Here is a 26,171-nt window from a genome sequence, read left to right as displayed (position 1 = left end):
TGCTCCTGTGGTAAGAGAGGAGAGGAAGAGGAGAGGGGTGGGGAGCAGAGCGGAGGGAGGGAGGGAGAGCAAAGGGAGGGGAGCGGAGGGAGGGAGGGAGAGAAGAGGAGAGGGGAGAAGATAGCAGAGGGGGGGAGGAGGGAAGAGGAGAGGGGAGCAGAAAGACCGTAGAGGAGAGCAGGGGGAGGGGAGTGAGGAGGGAAGAGGAGAGGGGAGCAGAAAGACCGTAGAGAAGAGTGGAGAGGACAGGGGAGCGGAGAGGGAAGCGGAAGAGAGGAGAGGGAAAAGGGGAGCGGAGAGTGAAAAGGGGAGAGAGGGAAAATGAGCGGAGAGAAGTGGAGATGGAGGAGAGGAGAGGGAAGAGTAGAGGGGAGCAGAGTGGAGGAAGAGGAGAGGGAAAGGGGAGGGAAGCGGAAGAGGAGAGAGGGAAGAGGGGAGCGGAGATGAGGGAAGCGGGGAGAGGAGAGGAGAGATGCGGAAGAGGGAAAGGGGAGCAGAGAGGAGAGGGAAAAGGGGAGAGGAGGGAAGAGGGAAAATGGGAGAGGAGGGAAGCGGAAAGGGAAAAGGGGAGTGGAGAGGGAAAAGGGGAGCGGAGAGGAGGGATGCGGAAGAGGGGAGCGGAGAGGGAAAGGGGAGCAGAGAGGAGAGGGAAAAGGGGAGAGGAGGGAAAGGGGAAAAGGGGAGAGGAGGGAAGCGGAAAGGGAAAATGGGAGTGGAGAGGAGAGGGAAAAGGGGAGCAGAGAGAGAGAGAAAAGGAGCGAAGAGGGGAGAGCGGAGGGAAGAAGAGAGTAGAGGGAAGAAGAGAGTAGAGGGAAGAAGAGAGTAGAGGGAAGAGGAGAGGGGAGGGAGGGGAGAGGAGAGGGGAGGGAGGGGAGAGGAGAGCGGATGAGGGGGAGAGGAGAGCGGAGGGAGGGAGGGAGGTAGGGGGAGAGCGGAGGGAGGAGGAAAGGAGAGCGGATGGATGGAGGGAGGTAGGAGAGGAGGGAGGTAGGAAATGAGAGCGGAGGAAAGAGGGAGGAGGAGAGTGGAGGGGAGAAGGAAGAGGAGAGGAGAAGACTGGGGTTGAAGGGGACTGGGGAGGAGAGGAAATGAAGGGGAAAACAGGAGGAGAGGAGAAGACGGGTTGAAGGGGACTGGGGAGGAGCAGGGGAGAGGAGAGGAAATGAAGGGGAAAACAAGAGGAGAGGACTGGGGTTGAAGGGGACTGGGGAGGAGCAGAGGAGAGGAAATGAAGGGGAAAACAGGAGGAGAGGACTGGGGTTGAAGGGGACTGGGGAGGAGCAGGGGAGAGGAGAGGAAATGAAGGGGAAAACAAGAGGAGAGGAAGGTCTTTTGGATGGCATCCTAGAACATGTCTAGAGACGCTCTGAGCTGACAGTGATGCTCCCTGGCTGTAATGCTGTTCTGTCTGTGTGACAGGAGACAGGAGCTGTCAGAGCACTAAACCAAATGTCACTCAGTCTAGCCTAGAGGGACTGAGGTAGTTGTCAATGTTCTCCCAAAGAAAATAAAAGCATGCGTACACACACACACACACGCATGCATTTATTTTACTAGCATTATAGGCAACCCCCTGTAAATCTTCTGTACAGACTCTTTTTGTGCGAGAACATCTGTGAACTTTTAAAGAGGATGTCTGGGGGATTAAGAAGCTACTAATGAAGGATTAGGGCTTTTAGAAGCTATGAAAGTGTGGAGTCACAGGCCTCTCAGACCCTGTTGAAAATCACTCCCTAAAAGCAATAGTGTCCCCCTAACTGTTGCCTACCCTCCTTAGCTATGTACTTAGACACACACACACACACACACAGTATCATAGATTGTCCTGAAGGCGCACACACACACAGTGCAGTATGGTGGATAGTCCTGAAGGTTGTCCCACGGTTGTGGTAAGGTTGTAACAAGTTGCACCAGCCCGCAAGGCTGGCAGATGGGAGGAGGCCAGGATATTAGCGCTACCTTGGCCCACACGCTAATTGTCCCTAGCAGCCTGTCACCTTGTATGGTCTTCACCACCGCTACAGCTAAGTGTGTGTGTGTCCTACCTGAGCGCACACCCAGCACTGACAAAGGTTCTTCACAGAGAGGGAGGCCTCTCCATCTCTCTGCCCTGCTCCCTCTGTCCATCTCTCTCTCAATTCAAAGGGCTTTATTGGCATAGGAAACATGTGTTTACATTGATAAAGCAAGTGAAATAGTGAAATAAAAGTGAAATAAACAATAAAAAAATGTACAGGAAACATTACACTCACAAAAGTTCCAAAGGCATAGAGACATTTCATATGTCATATAATGGCTATATACAGTGTTGTAATGATGTGCAAATAGTTAACGTACAAAAGGGAAAATAAATAAACATAAATATGGGTTGTATTTTCAATGGTGTTTGTTCATCTTTTTTTTGTCTGCACTGTTCTAGTGCCCTTGCCAATTCGTTGATATATATGTTGAAGAGGGTGGGGCTTAAGCTGCATCCCTGTCTACCCCATGGCATGTGGAAATAAATTTGTTTTTTAAAATAATTTTAACCACACACTTGTTTGTGTACATGGATTTTATAATGTGGCATGTTTTTCCCCCAACAACACTTTACATCAATTTGTATAGCAGACCCTCATACGAAATTGAAATTGAGAAATTGAGTCAAAAGCTTTTTTTAAATCAACTAAGCATGAGAAGACTTTGCCTTTGTTTTGGTTTGTTTGTTTGTCAATTAGGGTGTGCAGGGTAAATACATGGTCTGTCATACGGTAATTTGGGAAAAAGCCAATTTGACATAGCTCAGTTCATTGTTTTCACTGAGGAATTGTACGAGTCTGCTGTTAATGATAATGCAGAGGTCTTTCCCAAGGTTGCTGTTGACGCATATCCCACGGTAGTTATTGGGGTCAAATTTGTCTCCACTTTTGTGGATTTGGGTGATCAGTCCTTGGTTCCTAATATTGGGGAAGATGCCAGAGCTAAGGATGATGTTAAAGAGTTTAAGTATAGCCGATTGGAATTTGTGGTCTGTATATTTGATCATTTCATTGAGCATACCATCAACACCTCAGGCCTTGTTGGGTTGGAGGATTTGTATTTTGTCCTGTAGTTTGTTCAATGTAATTGGAGAATCCAGTGGGTTCTGGTTGTCTTTAATAGTTGATTCTAAGATTTGTATTGGATCATGTATATGTTTTTGCTGTTTGTCCTTTGTTATAGGGCCAAAAAGATTGGAGAAGTGGTTTACCCATACTTCTCCATTTTGGATAGATAACTCTTTGTGATCAAATCAAATTTTATTAGTCACATGGCCCGAATACAACAGGTGTAGACTTTACAGTGAAATGCTTATTTACGAGCCCCTAAACAATGCAGTTAAAAAACAGATAAAGAATAAGAAATGAAAGTAACAAGTAATTAAAGAGCAGCAGTAAAATATCAATAGCAAGACTATATACGGGGGGGGGGGGGTACCGGTACAGAGTCAATGTGCGGGGGCACCGGTTAGTTGAGGTAATATGTACATGGAGGTAGAGTTATTAAAGTGACTATGCACAGATGATTACAACAGAGAGAAGCAGTGGTGTAAAAGAGGGTGGCAATGCAAATAGTCCGGGTAGCCTTTTGGTTAGCTGTTCAGGGAGTGGTTGTTGTCCTGGCACCACACAGCCAGGTCTCTGACCTCCTCCCTATAGGCTGTCTCGTTGTTGTCGGTGATCAGGCTGTTGTCATCAGCAAACTTAATGATGGTGTTGGAGTCGTGCCTGGGCGTGCAGTCATGAGTGAACAGAGAGTACAGGAAGGGACTGAGCACGCACCCCTGAGGGGCCCCTGTGTTGAGGATCAGCGTGGAGGATGTGTTGTTACCTACCCTTACCACCTGGGGTAAGCCCGTCAGGAAGTCCAGGATCCAGTTACAGAGGGAGGTGTTTAGTCCCAGGGTCCTTAGCTTATTGATGAGCTTTGAGAGCACAATGGTGTTGAACGCAGCGCAGAGCTGTAATCAATGAATAGCATTCTCACATAGGCGTTCCTTTTGTCCAGGTGGGAAAGGACAGTGTGGAGTGCAATAGAGATTGCATCATCTGTGGATCTGTTGGGGCGGTATGCAAATTGGAGGGTCTCTGGGATGATGATGTTGATGTGTTGATGTGATCCATGACCAGCCTTTCAAAACATTTCATGGCTACAGACGTGAGTGCTAGTCATTTAGGCAGGTTACCTTAGTGTTCTTGGGCACAGGCACTATGGTGGTCTGCTTAAAACATGTTGGTATTACAAACTCGGACAGAGAGAGGTTGAAAATGTTAGTGAAGACACTTGCCAGTTGGTCAGCACATGCTTGCAGTAAACGTCCTGGTTATCCATCTGGCCCTGCGGCCTTGTGAATGTTGACCTGTTTTAAGGTCTTACAGCGGCTGCGGAGAGCGTGATCACAGTCTTCCGGAACAGCTGGTGCTCTCATGCATGTTTCAGTGTTATTTGCCTCGAAGCGACCATAGAAGTAGTTTAGCTCGTGTCACTGGGCAGCGCTCGGCTGTGCTTCCCTTTTGTAGTCTATAATGGTTTGCAAGCCCTGCCACATCCGACAAGCGTCAGAGCCGTTGTAGTACGATTCGATCTTAGTCCTGTATTGATGTTTTGCCTGTTTGATGGTTCGTCAGAGGGCATAGCGGGATATCTTATTAGCTTCCGGGTTAGAGTCCCGCTCCTTGAAAGCGGTAGATCTAGCCTTTAGCTCAGTGCGGATGTTGGCTGTAATCCATGGCTTCTAGTTCGGGTATGTACTAGAGGTCGACCGATTAATCGGAATGGCCGATTAATCAGGGCCGATTTCAAGTTTTCATAACAATCGGAAATTGGTATTTTTAGGCGCCGATTTGCCGATTTTTATTTTTTACACCTTTATTTAATCTTTATTTAACTAGGCAAGTCAGTTAAGAACACATTCTTATTTTCAATGACGGCCTAGGAACGTTCTGCCTTGTTTAGGGGCAGAACGACAGATTTTTAACCTTGTCAGCTGCCTGTTAGCGAATGCAGTAAGCTAAGGTAAGTTGCTAGCTAGCATTAAACTTATCTTATAAAAAACAATCAATCAATGACTGTCATTGCTCCAATGTGTACTTAACCATAAACATCAATGCCTTTCTTAAAATCAATACACAAGTATATATTTTTAAACCTGCATATTTAGCTAAAAGAAATCCAGGTTAGCAGGCAATATTAACCAGGTGAAATTGTGTCATTTCTCTTGCGTTCATTGCACGCAGAGTCGGGATATATGCAACAGTTTGGGCCGCCTGGCTCTTTGCGAACTAATTTGACAAAACTTTACGTAATTATGACAACATTGAAGGTTGTGCAATGTAACAGGAATATTTAGACTCATGGATGCCACCCGTTAGATAAAATACTGAACGGAATAAACGTTTTGTTTTCGAGGTGATAGTTTCCGGATTAGTCAAAGGTATATGGTTTAGAAAGAAATAGTCGACGCGTTATAATTCCTGTAATAACTTGCGGCTGAATTTGAAAGTGGTTCCTTCGTTATTTTACCGTTCATGTCTTCCATAGAGAATGTCTTGATCTACTTCAAATAAGGTCTGTGTTTCGTGCAAGCTTAAACGGCCTCGACGTTTTGATACCCGTGTAAATCTCACTAGGATAAGGTAACGTTTGTCAACATATTTTCATAAATCCACTCTACAAATGTTTTAATCTTTGCTTATATTTAGCCAATATTGATCAGAGTTACCTTGTCCTATTGATATCTACACAGTTATAAAATTGGCACGGTGATGTAAGCCTACACGAAACACAGACCTTATTTTAAGTAAATCTAAAAATATCCTATGGATTAGATGAAGGAACCGCTTTTCAGATTTTGCTAGGTGTCATGGAAATTATGACTCACACGTTGGTTGTCAATTCTTACCATGCCCATTATTAAAATAGGATTTCCTGCATATAGAAATTAAAGTTTTTGTTTTCAACATTCATCACAGGTAACTTAAACTCTATTTTTATTCAAACAGTTGAGAGTATTTGTCTCCTAAGCAGACTCTTCAGTATCATTGTCACTTCAGAGCTGTGTGCGTGTGTGTATTTATGTATTATATTAAGTTAAAATAAAAGTGTTCATTGTTCATTCAGTATTGTTGCAATTGTCATTATTACAAAAATGTGTGTGTGTGTAAAATCTGTGTGTGTGTATGATGTCAACAATTTTTTTTATATATATACATATATATACATTTAAAAAAAATCAACATTTAACATTTAAAAATGAATCGGCCGATTAATCGGTATCTGGGTTTTTGTCCTCCAATAATCGGTATCGGCATTGAAAAATCATAATCGGTCGACCTCTAGTATGTACGTACAGTAACTGTCGGGACGACTTCATCGATGCACTTATTGATGAAGCCAATGACTGATGTGGTGTACTCCTCAATGCCATCGGAGGAATCCCAGAACATATTCCAGTCTGTGCTAGCAAAACAGTCCTGTAGCTTAGCATCTGCATCATCTGACCACTTTTTTATTGATCTAGTCACTGGTGCTTCCTGCTTTAATTTTTGCTTGTAAGCAGGAATCAGGAGGATAGAATTATGGTCAGATTTGCCAAATGGAGGGCGAGGGAGAGCTTTGTATGTACAGTTGAAGTCGGAAGTTTACATACACTTGGGTTGGAGTCATTAAAACTCGTTTTTCAACCATTCCACAAATTTCTTCTTAACAAACTATAGTTTTGGCAAGTCGGTTAGGACATCTACTTTGTGCATGACACAAGTAATATTTCCAACAATTGTTTACAGACAGAATATTTCACTTGTAATTCCCTGTATTACAATTCCAGTGTGTCAGAAGTTTACATACACTAAATTGACTGTGCGTTTAAACAGCTTGGAAAATTCCAGAAAATGATGTCATGGCTTTAGAAGCTTCTGATCGGCTAATTGGCATCATTTGAGTCAATTGGAGGTGTACCTGTGGATGTATTAAGGCCTACCTTCAAACTCAGTGCCTCTTTGCTTGACATCATTGGAAAATCAAAAGAAATCAGCCAAGACCTCAGAAATATAATTGTAGACCTCCACAAGACTGGTTCATCCTTGGGAGCAATTTCCAAATGCCTGAAGGTACCACATTCAACTGTACAAACAATAGTATGCATGTATAAACACAATGGGACCATGCAGCCGTCATACCGCCCAGGAAGGAGACGCATTCATTCTCCTAGAGATGACCGTACTTTGGTGAGAAAGGTGCAAATCAATCCCAGAACAACAACAAAGGACCTTGTGAAGATGCTAGAGGAAACGGGTACTAAAGTATCTATATCCACAGTAAAATGAGTCCTATATCGACATAACCTGAAAGGCCGCTCAGCAAGGAAGAAGCCACTGCTCAAAACCGCCATAAAAAAGCTAGGCTACGGTTTGCAACTGCACATGGGGACAAAGATCGTACTTTTTGGAGAAATGTCCTCTGGTCTGATAAAACAAAAATAGAACTGTTTGGCCATAATGACCATCGTTATGTTTGTAGGAGAAAGGGGGATGCTTGCAAGCGGAAGAACACCATCCCAACCGTGAAGCACGGGGGTGGCAGCATCATGTTGTGGGGGTGCTTTGCTGCAGGAGGGACTGGTGCACTTCACAAAATAGATGGCATTATGAGGAAGAACAATTATGTGGATAAATTGAAGCAACATCTCAAGACATCAGTCAGGAAGTTAAAGCTTGGTCGCAAATGGGTCTTCCAAATGGACAATGACCCCAAGCATACTTCCAAAGTTCTGGCGAAATGGCTTAACTTCTTCCGGCTGCAAGCCCGAGGCCGCCCACAATATGACAACAGCCAGCTCAAGTGCAGGGCGCGAAATTCAAAATATATATTTTTTTAAATATTTAACTCACACATTAACAAGTCCAATACAGCAAATGAAAGGTACACATCTTGTGAATCCAGCCAACATGTCCGATTTTTAAAATGTTTTACAGCGAAAACAGCACGTATATTTATGTTAGCTCACCACTAAATACAAAAAAGGACAGACATTTTTCACAGCACAAAGCCAACCAAGAACCAACCAACAAACAACTTCATCAGATGACAGTCTTATAACATGTTATTCAATAAATCTATGTTTTGTTCGATAAATGTGCATATTTCAGGTATAAATCATAGTTTACATTGCAGCTACAATCAGAAATTGCACCGAAAGCAGCCAGAATAATTACAGACACCAACGTCAAATACCTAATTACTCATCATAAAACATTTCTGAAAAATACAGAGTGTACAGCAAATGAAAGACAGGCATCTTGTGATTCCAGCCAATATATCTGATTTATTAAGTGTTTTACAGCAAAAACACAATATAGCGTTATATTAGCTTACCACAATAGCCAGAAACACAAGCCATTTTCCAGCAGTAAAAGTTAGCGATCGTAACAAACCAGTAAAAGATATATAATTTTTGACTAACCTTGATGTTCTTCATCAGATGACAGTCCTATAACATCAGGTTATACATACACTTATGTTTTGTTCGAAAATGTGCATATTTAGAGCTGAAATCAGTGGTTATACATTGTGCTAACGTAGCTACTATTACCCACAACGTCCGGATATTTTTCTGACACTTTTTCTGACACACATATTCTGACCAAATAGCTATTCATAAACATAACTAAAAAATACATGTTGTATAGGAAATGATAGATCCATTAGTTCTTAATGAAATCTCCGTGTTAGAATTCTAAAAATAACTTCATTACGACATCCAGCTTCGGTATAACTAGAGTACCCAAAAGCTGGGCGCCGACGACTAGTTCACATGTACGACAGATATATGAAATAGCATCATAAAATGTTTCTTACTTTTGCTGATCTTTCATCAGAATGTTGGACAAGGGGTCCTTTGTCGGGAACAATCTTTGTTTGGATTTAGAACGGCCTCTTTCCCTCTCGATTTAGCAAGCACACTAGCCAAGTGGCACGAATCTCTCCATCGTCAACAAACTCAGAGAACGGAACACGGCAAAACTCCCGAAAAAATTTAAATAATCTGATTAAACTATATTGAAAAAACATACTTTACGATGATATGGTCACATGTATCAAATAAAATCAAAGCCGGAGATATTAGTCGTCCATAACGGCAGCTAAACAGAAGGCAAATCCAGGTGCCTCCTCGCGCTCTCCAGAAAACAGGAAATGGGTGACACGTCATACAAAGAGCTTGTATTCCACTTCAGACCAAGATAAACACTCAATTTCTTCTCTCACCGCCTCTTGACATCCAGGGGAAGGTCTATGAAGTGCATGTATACTAATACGTATCATGCCCATTTATAGGCAGGAAGTAGAACAGAGCCTCGATTTCAGACTTTCCACTTCCTGGTCAGGAAGTTTGTGCCAAATGAGTTCTGTTAAACTCACAGATATAATTCAACCGGTTTTAGAAACTAGAGAGTGTTTTCTATCCAATAGTAATAATAATATGCATATTGTACGAGCAAGAATTGAGTACGAGGCCGTTTGAAATGGGCACCTTTTATCTGGCTACTCAATACTGCCCCTGCAGCGCAAACAGGTTAAGGACAACAAAGTCAAGGTATTGGAGTGGCCATCACAAAGCCCTGACCTCAATCCTATAGAAAATTTGTGGGCAGAATTGAAAAGGCGTGTGCGAGCAAGGATGCCTACAAACCTGACTCAGTTACACCAGCTCTGTCAGGAGGAATGGGCCGAAATTCACCCAACTTATTGTGGGAAGCTTGTGGAAGGTTACCCGAAATGTTTGACCCAAGTTAACCAATTTAAAGGCAATGCTACCAAATACTAATTGAGTGTATGTAAACGTCTGACCCACTGGGAATGTGATGAAAGAAATAATAGCTGAAATGTATTATTCTCTCTACTATTATTCTGACATTTCCCATTCTTAAAATGAAGTGGTGATCCTAACTGACCTAAGACAGGGAATTTTTACCAGGATTAAATGTCAGGAATTGTGAAAAACTGAGTTTAAATGAATTTGGCTAAGGTGTATGTAACTTCTGACTTCAACTGTATCTCTGTGTGTGGAGTAACGGTCATCCAGAGTTTTTTTCCCCCTCTGGTTGCACATTTAACATGCTGATAGAAATTTGGTAAAACGGTTTTAAGTGTCCCTGCATTAAAGTCCCCGGCTACTAGGAGCGCCGCCTCTGGGTGAGCGTATTCTTGTTTGCTTATGGCGGAATACAGCTCCTTCAATGCTGTCTTAGTGCCAGCCTCAGTCTGTGGTGATATGTACAGTGGGGCAAAAAACTATTTAGTCAGCCACCAATTGTGCAAGTTCTCCCACTTAAAAAGATGAGAGAGGCCTGTAATTTTCATCATAGGTACACTTCAACTATGACAGACAAAATGAGAAAAAAAATCCATAAAATCACATTGTAGGATTTTTATGAATTTAATGAATTTATTTTCAAATTATGGTGGAAAATAAGTATTTGGTCAATAACAAAAGTTTATCTCAATACTTTGTTATATACCCTTTGTTGGCAATGACAGAGGTCAAACGTTTTCTGTAAGTCTTCACAAGGTTTTCACACACTGTTGCAGGTATTTTGGCCCATTCCTCCATGCAGATCTCCTCTAGAGCAGTGATGTTTTGGCGCTGTTGCTGGGCAACACGGACTTTCAACTCCCTCCAAAGATTTTCTATGGGGTTGAGATCTGGAGACTGGCTAGGCCACTCCAGGACCTTGAAATGCTTCTTACGAAGCCACTCCTTCGTTGCCCGGGCGGTGTGTTTGGGATCATTGTCATGCTGAAAGACCCAGCCACGTTTCATCTTCAATGCCCTTGCTGATGGAAGGAGGTTTTCACTCAAAATCTCATGATACATGGCCCCATTCATTCTTTCCTTTACACGGATCAGTCGTCCTGGTCCCTTTGCAGAAAAACAGCCCCAAAGCATGATGTTTCCACCCCCATGCTTCACAGTAGGTATGGTGTTCTTTGGATGCAACTCAGCATTCTTTTTCCTCCAAACACGACGAGTTGAGTTTTTACCAAAAAAGTTCTATTTTGGTTTCATCTGACCAAATGACATTCTCACAATCTTCTTCTGGATCATCCAAATGCTCTCTAGCAAACTTCAGACGGGCCTGGACATGTACTGGCTTAAGCAGGGGGACACGTCTGGCACTGCAGGATTTGAGTCCCTGGCGGCGTAGTGTGTTACTGATGGTAGGCTTTGTTACTTTGGTCCCAGCTCTCTGCAGGTCATTCACTAGGTCCCCCCGTGTGGTTCTGGGATTTTTGCTCACCGTTCTTGTGATCATTTTGACCCCACAGGGTGAGATCTTGCGTGGAGCCCCAGATCGAGGGAGATTATCAGTGGTCTTGTATGTCTTCCATTTCCTAATAATTGCTCCCACAGTTGATTTCTTCAAACCAAGCTGCTTACCTATTGCAGATTCAGTCTTCCCAGCCTGGTGCAGGTCTACAATTTTGTTTCTGGTGTCCTTTGACAGCTCTTTGGTCTTGGCCATAGTGGAGTTTGGAGTGTGATTGTTTGAGGTTGTGGACAGGTGTCTTTTATACTGATAACAAGTTCAAACAGGTGCCATTAATACAGGTAACGAGTGGAGGACAGAAGAGCCTCTTAAAGAAGAAGTTACAGGTCTGTGAGAGCCAGAAATCTTGCTTGTTTGTAGGTGACCAAATACTTATTTTCCACCATAATTTGCAAATAAATTCATAAAAAATCCTACAATGTGATTTTCTGGATTTTTTTTCTTCTAATTTTGTCTGTCATAGTTGAAGTGTGCCTATGATGAAAATTACAGGCCTCTCTCATCTTTTTAAGTGGGAGAACTTGCACAATTGGTGGCTGACTAAATACTTTTTTGCCCCACTGTAAACAGCTACAAAAAATGAAAACTCTCTAGGTAGATAGTGTGGTCTACAGCTTATCATGAGATACTCTACCTCAGGCGAGCAATAGCTCGAGACTTCCTTAGATATCGTGCATCAGCTGTTATTTACTAAATACATAGTCCACCGCCCCTTGTCTTACCAGATGCCGCTGTTCTATCCTGCCGGTGCAGCGTATAACCAGGCAGCTGTATGTTGATAGTGTCGGGAGAGAGGGATGTTGTTTGTTTAGTGTTTTCCAGAAGTGGTTAGGGTCTATGGAATCTTCAATTACATTGTGCTGATTTCTGATGTGCTGTTCCTTCATTTTCCGTAGTGTATTTCTATATTGTTTGTGATTCACCATAGTGAAGGCGTAGGCTCAGGTTCTGGGTCTTTATGTTTTTGGTTGGATAGGTTTGATCATTTCTTTAGGTTTTTGCAGTCTTCATCAAACCATTTGTCATTGTTGTTAATTTTCGTCTGTGTTCTGTTTGAAATTCTTAGATTTAATAGGGAAGCTGAGAGGTCAAATATACTGTTTAGGTTTTCTACTGCCAAGTTTACAATGTTTTGTCCAGGAAGTTGTCTAAAAGGGATTGAATTTGTGGTTGCCCAATTGTTTTTTGGTAGGTTGCCATACTTCTTTCCTTCCATATATAGCATTTCTTAATGTTATTCAGTTCCTTTGGCTTTGATGCCTCATTATCTCTTTTTCACTCTCCCTAATATGTTGGCTGTTACTCACTTCCTCTCTTTCTTACCTTCTTCAAAATCTCATTACTCCTTTTCACTGTCAGTGGTGGAAAACAACAGTCATCAAACATAATTTGATGATAATAAAAAGCCTCTGAAGGATGCACTACAGTAGCTGTATTATTTTGAACACTCTTCGACAGTGATGCGTCTCTCCCGCTCCTCAGCAGTGAGAAAGGCCTTGATACAACACCTCGGATCATATCAATCTCATACAGGAGGACAGAGGATGTGTCACAAATGGCACACTATTCCCACAATAGTGCACTACTTTTGACCAGGGCACTATATAGGGAATAGGGTGCCATTTGGGATGCAACCTGCTGTAAGAGGCAGCCAGGACCCGGCAGCAGGAGACGGTTATAGCCTGAACACAAACCCTCCTCTACACTACTTTACCAATACATTTCTCATCTGTCCCGGTCCATTCATTGTAAGTAAGTGGGGCTTGTTGTCATTCGCACCCACCCAGCCAGGTTTCTGTGTGTAATGTGGGTAAGAGCCCTGTGGTACGGCATGCCCCGGCCCAGTGGTGGAGGTGTCGGTGCTGCAGTGTCTTGTTTCATTAGCAGGTCAGCCTGATTATACGTGTGTAGTGAGGAGGAGCGGTGGTAAGGGAAGTGGCCTGGTTATCACACAGGGGAGGGGCTTACACACTTAAATATGAGAAGTTGTTACCGGGTAAGATCTAGGATTAGCTAAAACCTCCCTGCATTACCATGCAAGGTATGAAAATGTGTCTGGAATTGCCGTATTGTGAGTCGAGGTAGGGTTTGGCTATGGGTCTTGAAGTTAGTGTGTGTTGGTGTGGAAAGGGGAAACGAAGGCCTTTCCTGAGCTTGGGAAAGGTGAAGGAAGCCATCCTGAGAAACCAGCAGCGAACACCCCAAACACACACCACTCCCTACTCACACGCACACACACACACACACGTCACAAAGCACTTCAACAGACTCCTAGAACCCCCCCCATACACAAAACCAAGGCCCTAGTGTCCTTTTGACCTGAACCCTACACATCCTCTGCATTGCTTCCATCACCAAGGTCGACCTTTCAGTTGAATATACTCTAGGACAACAAATGCAACACACAGTCCTGGTGAAGCAGTTGTCCTTGCTCCGATGGCTTGGTTGGTTGGCGCATGGTTCTTGCACCACCAGCGTTGTGGGTTTGATTCCAGAATGAGACTAAATGCGACCACTGAATTAGCATATTGTCCTCCACCAATGGGGATGTCAAGAAGATGTTTCCACTCCTGGACCCCATGTAAACCCTATGCTCACATGGGAGCCCCACACAGCCAGAGTAGTGGTCTGGTCTACACACAGACAGACCCACAATAAAGCTCTGATGCACATGGAGACGGTTTACCACTGTCACTGGATTAGAGTAAGTGAGTGCTTGCGTCGGTGGGTGGGGACTGTGTGTTTTTGTGTGTGTGTGTGTTGAGCATGAGTGTATAGGGTGTGTGTGAGGTTAGGGTTGTTTGTGTGTGTTTTCACAAATGCATATGTGCAAGAGAATGTGTTCCAGTAAAGCCCTAATAAATACAGTGAGATTGACTGTGTGACATATTGAGTCTAAAGCTGATAAATCATTTGTTTATTCCAACAATGTCTCATCCCACTTGAAAGCTCAATAATGAAAATGAACTGGGTTGTACTGTAAAGAGGTGAGGTGTATCACAGCATCTCACTTCTGACCTGTAAACCCCAGCTAGTGAGTTACTGGAACACTACCTCTGTACTGTACTTTACCACACGCTCAGTATTTTACCAGGCAGATGTCCATTTGCAAAGTAGGCTATTGATTTGATTTCAGCCTGAAAACGAGATCAAAGAATTGAGTTAAGGTCACTGAATAGTAATGATGCAGAGGGAAAACATGCTCATCACAGTAGCTCATTATTCAAACTATTTTGCCCTTTTCTCATAGTTTGTTTTTCAGAACATGAGCTCTTCCTCAGTGAATGAATTGTTCAACCTTAGTTTGAATATACCTTTAATGTTCCCCTTGATCGCTCACAATATCAAGGCTACTTCAGTATTTTTGTATATGTTTTTTATTCTGAATCCTGGGGTCCAATCACAATAACATCCAATAAAACAACACATAACACATTATTACACACTACTCTACCACTACATATCTACAATATAACACATTATTAGTCTGTACAGCAGTCTCCTGTGTTAGTCTGTACAGCAGCCTCCTGTGTTACAGTCAGCATGTAGGAGACCTGAGTTGAATTATTCAAAGCTGTAAGAGCTTGTCTTGGTACTTAGTTAGTACTTACCGCATAGTATGACACTACCATCTCTCTCTAGCCCTTTCCCTCTTAGAAAAAAAAGGGTTCTATGAGAGTGAGAGTCACAGGGGGGAAATGAACAGATGGATGGTTTTATGAAAGGAATAAAGACAGCTCAAAGACTGATAGAACAAATTAGTGTTGAAGTAGAGTAGAGCACCTGTCATCATCCGATCTATAATCTGACTACCGTATCACTGTTGGGGGGGAAAAGCTATTCAGCGCCAAATGTTAACAGAGGGTGGCCTCAGACAGAGTCTTTATGCTGCTGACTGTGTTCAGTGCTTATGCTAACCCAGCATTGTGTTGACTGTGTGCTGAGCTTTAGGCCGCTACACTATTAAACTATTAATATCTCAGTGTTGCCTGTGCTTAGAGAGTACAGAGTAAATACAGAGTAAAAACACTCAGAGTGAGAATATATACTGAGTGTACAAAACATTAAGGACACCTTCCTAATATTGAGTTGCATACCCTTTTTACAGCCTCAATTAGTCGGGGCATGGACTCTACAATGTGTCAAAAGCGTTCCACAGGGATGCTGGCCCATGTTGACTTCAATGCTTCCAACAGTTGTGACAAGTTGGCTGGATGTCCTTAAGGTGGTGGACCATTCTTGATACACATGGGAACTGTTGAGTGTGAAAAACCCAGCAGCGTTGCAGTTCTTGAGACAAACCAGTGGCATCTACTACCATACTCCGTTCAAAGGCACTTAAATATTTTGTCTTGCCCATTCAACCTCTGAATGGCACACATACACAATCCATGTCTCGATTGTCTCAAGGCTTAAAAGTCTCCTCCCCTTTATCTACACCGATTGAAGTGGATTTTCACACTGCTATGCTTTATCTTGGCCAGGTCGCAGTTGCAAATGAGAACTTGTTCTCAACTAGCCTACCTGGTTAAATAAAGGTGAAATAAAAAATAAAAAATTTAACAGGTGACATGAATAAGGGATCATAGCGTTCACCTGGTCAGTCTATGGCATGGAAAGAGCAGGTGTCCTTAATGTTTTGTACACTCAGTGTATATTCTATGTACTGTATGTACATACACAAAATGATTATTATTATTTTTCTTTAAAGTAATAAATTATTACTATGTCACTTTATTAGCATCAGGCTAATCAGGCTCATCCACCTCTGGCCTGCTCGCCTCCCTACCACTGAGGAAGTACAGTTCCCGCTCAGCCCAGTCAAAACTGTTCGCTGCTCTGGCCCCCCAATGGTGGAACAAACTCCCTCACGACGCCAGGACAGCGGAGTCAATCACCACCTTCCGGAGACACCTGAAACCCCACCTCTTTAAGGAATACCTAGGATAGGATAAAGTAATCCTTCTGACCCCCCCCCCCCCCTTAAAAGATTTAGATGCACTGTTGTAAAGTGGCTGTTCCACTGGATGTCATAAGGTGAATGCACCAATTTGTAAGTCGCTCTGGATAAGAGCGTCTGCTAAATGACTTAAATGTAAATGTAATAGATACTTTAGGTACTGAGGCAGTACTCAGGCCCCTGTGCTACTGGCCCTGTTTTGAGTTAGCTGGATGCTAACAATGCTAACTATATCCCCCTCACCTGTGTTTTAAGTTAGCTGGATGCTAACTATGCTAACTCCCTCTCCTTGTGTACGTTCCAGGGAAGCCCCACAGCATTGAGAGCTCGGAGCGTGTGCAGCTGTCGGGGACCTATAACGTCCGCAAAGGGAAACTCCTGCTACCAGTAAACCGGTGGACCAGACGCCAGGTCATCCTGTGTGGCACCTGCCTCATCGTCTCCTCCGTCAAAGACAGCAACACGGGCAAGATGCACATCCTGCCCCTCATCGGAGGAAAGGTACAGTAAGACACGGACTGCTGTTCTTGACACCATAGGAATAGAATGACTAGAATAGACATACCCATTCAGTAGAATCACAAAGTTTCAACAAACCTCCCTTTACTGTGTCCTCACCAACTTTCCTATTCCATTTCCATTTGTCTTCATTCTTGTGTCATCAGTGTGCAATCATAGAGATAAATCAACAGTCTTTAATCAACTCAGGGACAGAATCCTGGTGAAGGGCCAATAAGCCATCATTGCAAATCAATGTTAACTCTTCCAACGTCTTATTTCTTATCTGTTTTCCCCACATGATGAAGTACTCTATACCCTCAATGATTCCTCAGCCTATTCACCTTGTCTTCCAATTTAAAAGTATTATCGTGGTTCTGCCTAGTTTAGACTGGATCCCTATAAATACATTTTCTGGCTTGGCATTTCTCATTCCAAAAGGGGAATTAGGGAGGTAGTCGTTGGTTAATGACTGTTATCCCTTTATGGCTGTGTATCAGCAGCAGGGAAGGATAGACAGGCCCATTGAATAAGCCTTAAGGGCCCTCCTGAAAGAGTCTTTCGATCAGCCTGCCTCACACTGTAGCTAGCTATACAAAGGACTGTCCACATCCCACCACATCCACAGCTTAAACATCATGTCATGCACAAGACAACCTCTAGATCACCATTCACCTCCACAGTGTGTGTGTGTGCATGTACAGTATGTGTGTGTTTGCGCATGCAACTATAATCCTATCTGCATGTGCATACATGTTCGTGTGTGTCTATTTTTACGCTTGATGGAAAATTGCAAACTAAGGCCATTTAATATGAACATCTTAATCCCTGCTGCTGATGTCACTAAACGGAACCATGATCTGTAACATAGAAGAGATTCTAAAATAGGGATTGTCTTGTTTACTGAAAAGTCCCTGGGTATTATTGGTTTATTCGGATCCCCATTAGCTTTTGCCGAAACAGCAGTTACTCTTCCTTGGGTCCACAATAAAAACATGACAAATAACAAAACACTGGTACACTGATAGACAAGGACAGTCACACAAATGATCTCTACCTCAGTGTGGGCGTCTGTGTGTGTGTTCTTTGTTCAGTCAGTGGCCCTAAAGATGTTTATCTTGTGTGTCTAAACCTAAAAAGGTGTGTATGTTGTCTTATGTCTTGTCTAACTCTATTTGTTTTCAGCCAATGGTTAGACAAATGTCTGTTCATCTTCTGTTTATCTTACATTGAGTGTACAGTTGAAGTCGGAAGTGTACATACACCTTAGCCAAATACATTTAAACTCAGTTTTTCACAATTCCTGACATCTAATCCTAGTAGAAATTCCCTGTTTTAGGTCAGTTAGGATCACCACTTTATTTTAAGAATGTGAAATGTCAGAATAATAGTCGAGAGAATGATTTATTTCAGCTTTTATTTCTTTCATCACATTCCCATTGGGTCAGAAGTTTACATACACTCAATTAGTATTTGGTAGCATTGCCTTTAAATTGTTTAACTTGGGTCAAACGTTTCGGTTAGTTTTCCACAAACTTCCCACAATAAGTTGAGTGAATTTTGGCCCATTCCTCCTGACAGAGCTGGTGTAACTGAGTCAGGTTTGTAGGCCTCCTTGCTCGCGCACACTTTTTCAGTTCTGCCCACACATTAGCTATAGGATTGAGGTCAGTGGTTTGTGATGGCCACTCCAATACCTTGACTTTGTTGTCCTTAAGCCATTTTGCCACAACTTTGGAAGTATCCTTGGGGACATTATCCATTTGGAAGACCCATTTGCGACCAAGCTTTAACTTCCTGACTGATGTCTTGATGTTGCTTCAATATATCCACATAATTGTTCTTTCTCATAATGCCATCTATTTTGTGAAGTGCACCAGTCCCTCCTGCAGCAATGCACCCCCACCCCCGTGCCTCACGGTTGGGATGGTGTTCTTCGCTTGCAAGCCTCCCCCTTTTTCCTCCAAACATAACGATGGTCATTATGGCCAAACAGTTCTATTTTTGTTTCATCACTCCAGAGGACATTTCTCCAAAAAGTACAATCTTTGTCCCCATGTGCAGTTGCAAACCGTAGTCTGGCTTTTTTATGTTGGTTTTGGAGCAGTGGCTTCTTCCTTGCTGAGCGGCCTTTCAGGTTATGTTGATATAGGACTCGTTTTACTGTGGATATAGATACTTTTGTACCCGTTTCCTTCAGCATCTTCACAAGGTCCTTTGCTGCTGTTCTGGGATTGATTTGCACTTTTCGCACCAAAGTACGTTCATCTCTAGGAGACAGAACGTGTCTCCTTCCTGAGCGGTATGACGGCTGCGTGGTCCCATGGTGTTTATACTTGCATACTATTGTTTGTACAGATGAACGTGGTACCTTCAGGCATTTGGAAATTGCTTCCAAGGATGAACCAGACTTATGGAGGTCTACAATTTTTCTGAGGTCTTGGCTGATTTCTTTTGATTTTCCCATGATGTCAAGCAAAGAGGCACTGAGTTTGAAGGTTGGCCTTGAAATACATCCACAGGTACACCTCCAATTGACTCAAATGATGTCAATTAGCTTATCAGAAGCTTCTAAAGCCATGACATCATTTTCTGTAATTTTCCAAGCTGTTTAAAGGCACAGTCAACTTAGTGTATGTAAACTTCTGACACACTGGAATTGTGATACAATGAATTATAAGTGAAATAATCTGTCTGTAAACAATTGTTGCAAAAATAACTTGTGTCATGCACAAAGTAGATGTCCTAACCGACTTGCCATAACGATAGTTTGTTAAGAAGAAATTTGTGGAGTGGTTGAAAAACGAGTTTTAATGACTCCAACCTAAGTCTGTAAACATCCGAATTCAGCTGTATTTCTTACCCTGAAGGTGTGTGTGTTTTCTCTTGCCCCAACGATGTGTGTGCAGGTGGAGGAGGTGAAGAAGCACAGCCACTCCCTGGCGTTCAGCTCAGCAGGGCCCCAGAGCCAGACCTACTATGTCAGCTTTGACAACTTCACTGAACACCTGCGCTGGCACAGACACGCAGCCAAGGTACATTCACACAGTGTGCAGAGGAGTACAGCTCTGAGTGGCACAATATGAGATGCACAATAGCTTCCAGAGGTGTAACACATATATGCTCACTCTCTCATGATCTCTCCTCTTCCTCATCCAAAGTGATGTAGGCCAAAGCCAGGAAACCTATTTTCTAAATATTATCAGGGACGAGCATGTCATGGAAGCCCAGGGGAACACTCAGAATAGAACCTGGAACTAGGAGGAGTGGCACAAGCACAAATCACCGGCTGTAGAGTAGCTAGTTAATCATGTTCAGTATGGGGAGTATTGTGGAACTGGACTAAGTATTCAGTAGGTGTAGGATGGGCTACTATGACAGATAGCAGAAGATGTGCAGTAGATAGTATGTGGCCTGTTTGGTCCGGTCTCACTCTCGGTTGACTTCCTGACTTTCCCATTTTAAAAAGCTTGACACACACATCCCAGCAGTCGAGATAATCATGTTTGACACCAGGTTTCCCTTTCTTTCTCTCCCCTCCCCCGGTGGGTAAGATGGTGTCCCAGAGGATCAACTCTGTGGACTTGTCCTGCTGCAGTCTGGAGCAGCTGCCTCCCAACCTCTTCTACAGCCAGGACCTCACCCACCTCAACCTCAAACACAACTTCCTCCCCACAGACCACCGTCTACACCAGCTACAGAGGTAGGTGGTACCATCCAGGGGAAAGGTCTGGGCTAGAATTATATGAGATGGGTTTTATGGCCTGGTACTAGGCTTGGCCTGGTAAGGTTGCACTGCCTTGACGGATCTGGGTATAGCATGGTTTGGCTGGACCACAATAACTTAGGGCTGGAGTTACTGTGCTCGACTACACTGGACTAGCCTAAATTGGAGTGGAATTGTCAGAATAGTGCTGGGCTTAAGATGAATGAATATGGTAGTGTCAGTCAGTGAGAAGGGAAGTGTCAGTTGGCTTAGGACAAGACCTAGTAGAGCTGGGCAGGGTAAGGCTGGCCTGAGCTGGGTTGGTCAGGACAGGGCCTAGTTGGGTTGGTTTGTCTACTAGAGTAGCCCAGACCTGTCTGCCTCTGCAGGGAGGCTTTTAATATGGCCTGCCTCCCTCCTTCACTCTCAGTACTCCTCAGAGGGCACCATCTGGCCCCAGATTAACCTAACATAGCAGGCGTAAAAGAAACACCTGAAAGTAGATCCCCCACATACTGGTCTGAAGAAACGTGAAGAGACGTGAAGAAAAAAATGTCTGGGAAGGTCCTGCACTGTCCAACCAATCCAGTAAATGTGAAGGAGGAGTTAAAATGGAGTGTCACCATATTAACGTCCAAAAGCCAAAGTCACGTCCAGGCTCTCTTTCCATTTCCCCTGAAAACCGGAATAGACTCGGCAGTGGCTAGCCCCAGATTAAAGCATACAGCCAAGACGTACTGTACAGTGTGTGTGTGTGTGTGTGTGTGTGTGTGTGTGTGTGTGTGTGTGTGTGTGTGTGTGTGTGTGTGTGTGTGTGTGTGTGTGTGTGTGTGTGTGTGTGTGTGTGTGTGTGTGTGTGTGTGTGTGTGTGTGTGTGTGTGTGTGTGTGCGCGCACACACACACACACACACACACCAGTCACAGCCCATTTTAGGATGCTAGCCAGAAGATGATTTGCCATTTAACTGCACGTGCGTGTCCTTGTACTCTGAGAGAAGAGCAGAGTGGGCATTGTATGTATGTGTGTGAGAGAGTATTTTGGGTTGTGTATGTGTGAGACAGAAAGAGTGTGTGTGTGTATGTAAGAGAGGTTGGTTGAAGGCTGCAGAATTGGGGCCTGGAGAATCCTGAAACAGTGGGTTCCTGTCTGATCATTGCAGATTAGAGTAGTGTGTGCATTTGCCCTTCCGACTCTGAATACACATTTGCTCTCTTCATTTGACCTCTTCATTTGACCAGCAGGAAAATAATCTTGCAGCAACAGGAAATGTGAGTTATTATGTGGATAATAACTCATGGACATTTTTGTAGGGGTTGATACATTTTTTGTTAGGGCAAATCAAGTCTGACAATTAAGTGAAATTTGGAAACTTTAGAAGCCTTTAATATACTACAAGTTTGCATTTCCTGTTACAACAACGGAGTGATCAAATGATGAGAGAACATCTGTATGTGCCAAGACCAACAGGTTCAAGATGAAATGAGGCTCTGGCATATCATAATCATCAGCTGTTTCATATTCTGGGGATAATTACCATTTAAAAGACAGACATGACAGATGAAAAGCTGCTAGTTTGGAGCTAAAAAGATGTGGTTGTTTATGTATGAGAGTTTAATTGCTACAGAGCATCCCTGCTGGTCAGACACAGACAGTTTTGTACTAATGAGTATGGTATATACAATAGTGGAGAGGGAGAGAGCGAGAGGAATGAAAATAGATGGTGTGAGATGATGAATCAACACAGGTAGTTTCTTTTCTCTCTCTCTCTTCCTCTCTATCCCAGCCTCCTGGCCTCCTTCACTTAGCTGGAATTAAATGGCCATGCAAATCAGTACCCCTGTCATCTAGCTTCCCTTTTCCTCCTAACAAATGATGAAGGGTGTGCCTGCCTGCCTGCGAGCATGTGTGTGTGTGCACGTGTGTGCATGCCTGCCTGCGAGCATGTGGATGTATTTGTTTGTGGGTGTGTGTGAGCAATTGAATGCATTACCAGACTAAAAGGCAGCAGACTTGTCTGTGAGGTTATCAGCTTTGATGCTAACATGGCAAACAGCCCATGAGGGGTGGGTTATGCATCCTCCCCTGTCCCCTAGGGATGAGTTGACTGAAGGTCACCGATCTACTATAGGACACTAAGCCAAATGCCACTTGCCTCTGATGTTGCTACTGACAACACGCTCTGCTTGTTCTCAACATGACAATGTGAAGGTTTCCACTATGATGTGCTGAAGGTTCTGTTTCTATTTTCCTTTCAACTGTTGAGTCAGACCACTGACATTGAGTCAGACCACTGACATTGAGTCAGACCACTGACATTGAGTCAGACCACTGACATTGAGTCAGACCACTGACATTGAGTCAGACCACTGACATTGAGTCAGACCACTGACATTGAGTCAGACCACTGACATTGAGTCAGACCACTGACATTGAGTTAGACCACTGACATTGAGACTAACTCTTCTTTCTCTCTACCCACATCTCTTTATCGCTCTCCTCTCACCACCACCCCTCTCTTCTATATCTCTGACAGGTTTTCTCGTTTGCGGAGCCTCAACCTGTCTAATAACCAGCTGGGTCAGTTCCCCATGGCCATCTGTGACATCTCCACCCTCACCGAGGTCAACCTCAGCTGTAACTACCTGACCAATGTGGACCAAGCTGTGGGATCCATGACCAAGTAAGATTCAGGAAGTGTCTAGGGGTCCGTGGGCATATACAGAGACACAGGCTGCTTCCCATGGCACCCTATTTACCATAGTGTGTGCTGCTTCAGACTAGAGCCTGCGAAGTTAACTTCATGGGGTGATATTAGGGAATATACATAGATGTCGAGGTAGATGTCACCCTTAACCACAGTTCTAGGATCAGATGACCTCACCCCTAACCTCCTAAAGAAGAAGACATATCTGACCCTGTATCAGTGGTTAGGGGCAGTTTCTATCTACTCCAGACACAGTCAGGAGGCTATCTGAAATGTTATGAATATATGAAATAAAATAAATATTTAAGACGTTAGTTATTGTCTGATGATCTGACAGAGGAAAAGTGATAGTAGTTCAGAGTGGGGCATTAATCTAGGACAGGAGAGAGAAACTGTGATAAGGTGATGCGTGCCTCCTCTCAGCAGCAGCATAGCTGAGCACCTCTCCTCACATATGATGGAAGGATCTGGAAAACAGCCTGTGGCTTCCCCAATAAGCCCTCTCGGCCTCAATGCTAATGCTGCCACCTACTGGCTGTAGCGAGATTGACCTTAGTATCAGAATGTGGTGAAGAACGGTGTTCAAAAGGGACTTAACAGTTTGTAATGAAGCTCTTTTGGTTGTACTTGATCACCATGCATTGGACAGGGACTCCTGAAAGAACAGAGAAATTTCAGAAAAATCTGAACTGATTTGTACTTAGGGCTCTAAAGTGCGACCATTTTGGTCACATATAATCCTATATATTTTGCTGTGCGGCCTGACATTTTGGGAGCACCAGTGCGAGAAAACATTTTACCCATATAATAATTGTTGTAATGATTAGGCTTCGCTGAACCGTTGTTCCAGAGTGCCCTAGAGAAAAGGTGTTACTGTGAAGGCTGCACCATTACCAAAAAGAAAACAGATTGTTTCTAGCGCAAACATTTAAAAAGATATGACCCATATTACCAGCGCAATGTTTTTTTCTTCCTATAGTCAGTGGATTGTCGGGCTGCGTTTTACATTCATAAACCATGTTGCGGGCCGTTCTAAAACTACTCCTGGGCATTATTTTACACCTTGTTCAGTCATGTTACTTCTTCAGCTTCTTAGTTAACAACCTGGTTACTTTACCAGTACATCCAAACATGTGGGGCACAGAGAGAAAAAGTGATAGCAAAGACAGAACAGTATGAAGATGGGCAGAAACTGCTTCTTCAATATAAATTCCCTCTAACGCTTGTAGGCGATGTCATGGCGACATTGGCTAGCTAAGGTCATGCGCAGAAAAACGCATTCGGGTCTAATGGTCATAGGGCTGACCCCATTTACACGTTGATTTTGTCCATCCACACCAGACGTCATCAGGACACGCAGGTTGAAGTTGAAATATCAAAACGAACTCTGAACCAACTATATTCATTTGGAGACAGGTCGAAACACATATGAACCATGCATATACATGTAGCAAGCTAGCTTGCTGTTGCCAGCTAATTTGACCTGGAATAAACATTGGGTTGTTATTGTATTTAACATGCACACGGTCCTTTTTTGTGGATCTTGGTCAATTTTTTTTACACATTTTGAATCACAAAATTGTGTGTTCTCTTAAATTAGGGATTTCAGTAACAGAACGTTTCAGTCGGAAATTGATGTAATTATGTTGCAGCTTCAGCAACACGGACAGCGCGATGTTGCTGTTATGTGGTGGTCGCTGCAGCATGGAGGAGAAAGACAACCGGTGCTAGTAACACAGTCACTCGCTGTCATTTTTTTTTAACACAGCGCAGCAAGTCTGAGCGCCACCCTGCACAATCCAATCAATTGCGGTCGGACTCCCAAGAAAAATATTGGCGGACTGTATGATGAAATAATTAAGATAATGTCATTTGTGTCTTAATTATTTCATCATACAGTGCGCTTAAAGCATCAGACAAGCTCAGTGCATATAGTTGATTTGATTGAAACACATTGGATGTGTCTATATGGAAAAATATACGTTTGAAATGTTAAATTGGTCCTAAAAACAGATGACTCTCGGTCGACCAGTATTTTTATTTGTCGGAGACAGCCCTAAACGGTCGTCTCGCGCCGAACTACGCATGTGCAGGCCGTCAAAGCAAAGGCAAACCTTCGATATAAAGCTAGCTCCTGAAAATGAAAACGTGTCAGTTTGTCACTTTCACAAGGTTGGAGTAATAACGTGTTCTACAACTTAAGACATTGTCTCGACTCTAGAGTGCAATTACATTTCGAGAAAATAAACAAGGAACAATTTTTCACTTCTCAAACTCAAGTCGGCTTTGTGTGTTTCTAAGCGTTCCTAGAAATCTCACCATGTTGCGCCTTTGGGTTTAGAAAGTCTGGGATAGCTCCTTCAGGAGACCAATCATCATATCATTGCCAAAGATGTTGTATTATATTGACAAGATACTCGTGTGCTCGCAGGCGGGATGAGTCGAGATCAGGTGGGACCATTATAGCCAATGAGAGGGCAGATACGCGTGTGAACAATCAGCACAACTCGGATATAACGTTTCTGAAATGCGTCCCCTTAAATCAGTGCATTCGTAACAACCTAACCATTATGAAACTTCTATTCGATCAAATAAGGTTCACGTAGAAAATGAGAGATTACATGTTTTGTTGCCCAAGTTCGACACTCATCGTCCTCCATACAAAAATTGCTCACTTCGTGGACTTATTTTCATGAACAGATTTTGGGCAGAGTAAACCCTCTCGCTTTGCCTCTTCCTCTCTGTCATAGGAAATTAATGAATGACAGATCTCTTGGATATTGTCACTCACAAACTTGACTTTCTTAAAGAGACAGTGTTCAATTTTCAATGTAATGCATCTCAATATATAAATAGTGCTTGTGATACACAAATGTCTTTACAGGGTTACATATATGATTCTAGAGAACAACGTGTACTTCAAAAGTAGCTTTAATTCATACAGTATAAGCCTAAT

The 26,171-nt window shown here is 43.2% G+C and overlaps 1 protein-coding gene across 1 annotated transcript in view; it reads left to right on the top strand.

Annotated features, from left to right (window-relative positions):
- The window catches only part of LOC129813982 (PH domain leucine-rich repeat-containing protein phosphatase 1-like), a 74,607-nt gene that overhangs the window by 31,670 nt on the left and 16,766 nt on the right, over window positions 1-26,171 (top strand). Inside the window, exons 2-5 of the mRNA XM_055866673.1 lie at window positions 16,610-16,806; window positions 19,713-19,838; window positions 20,358-20,506; window positions 23,045-23,191. Coding sequence (XP_055722648.1) covers window positions 16,610-16,806; window positions 19,713-19,838; window positions 20,358-20,506; window positions 23,045-23,191 — 619 coding nt within the window. The remainder of the gene's footprint in view (window positions 1-16,609; window positions 16,807-19,712; window positions 19,839-20,357; window positions 20,507-23,044; window positions 23,192-26,171) is intronic.

The sequence above is a fragment of the Salvelinus fontinalis genome, chromosome 17 (genome assembly GCF_029448725.1).
Source record: "Salvelinus fontinalis isolate EN_2023a chromosome 17, ASM2944872v1, whole genome shotgun sequence".
In the NCBI taxonomy this organism is placed as follows: domain Eukaryota; kingdom Metazoa; phylum Chordata; class Actinopteri; order Salmoniformes; family Salmonidae; genus Salvelinus; species Salvelinus fontinalis.
This window is presented reverse-complemented; position numbering and strand designations above follow the sequence as displayed.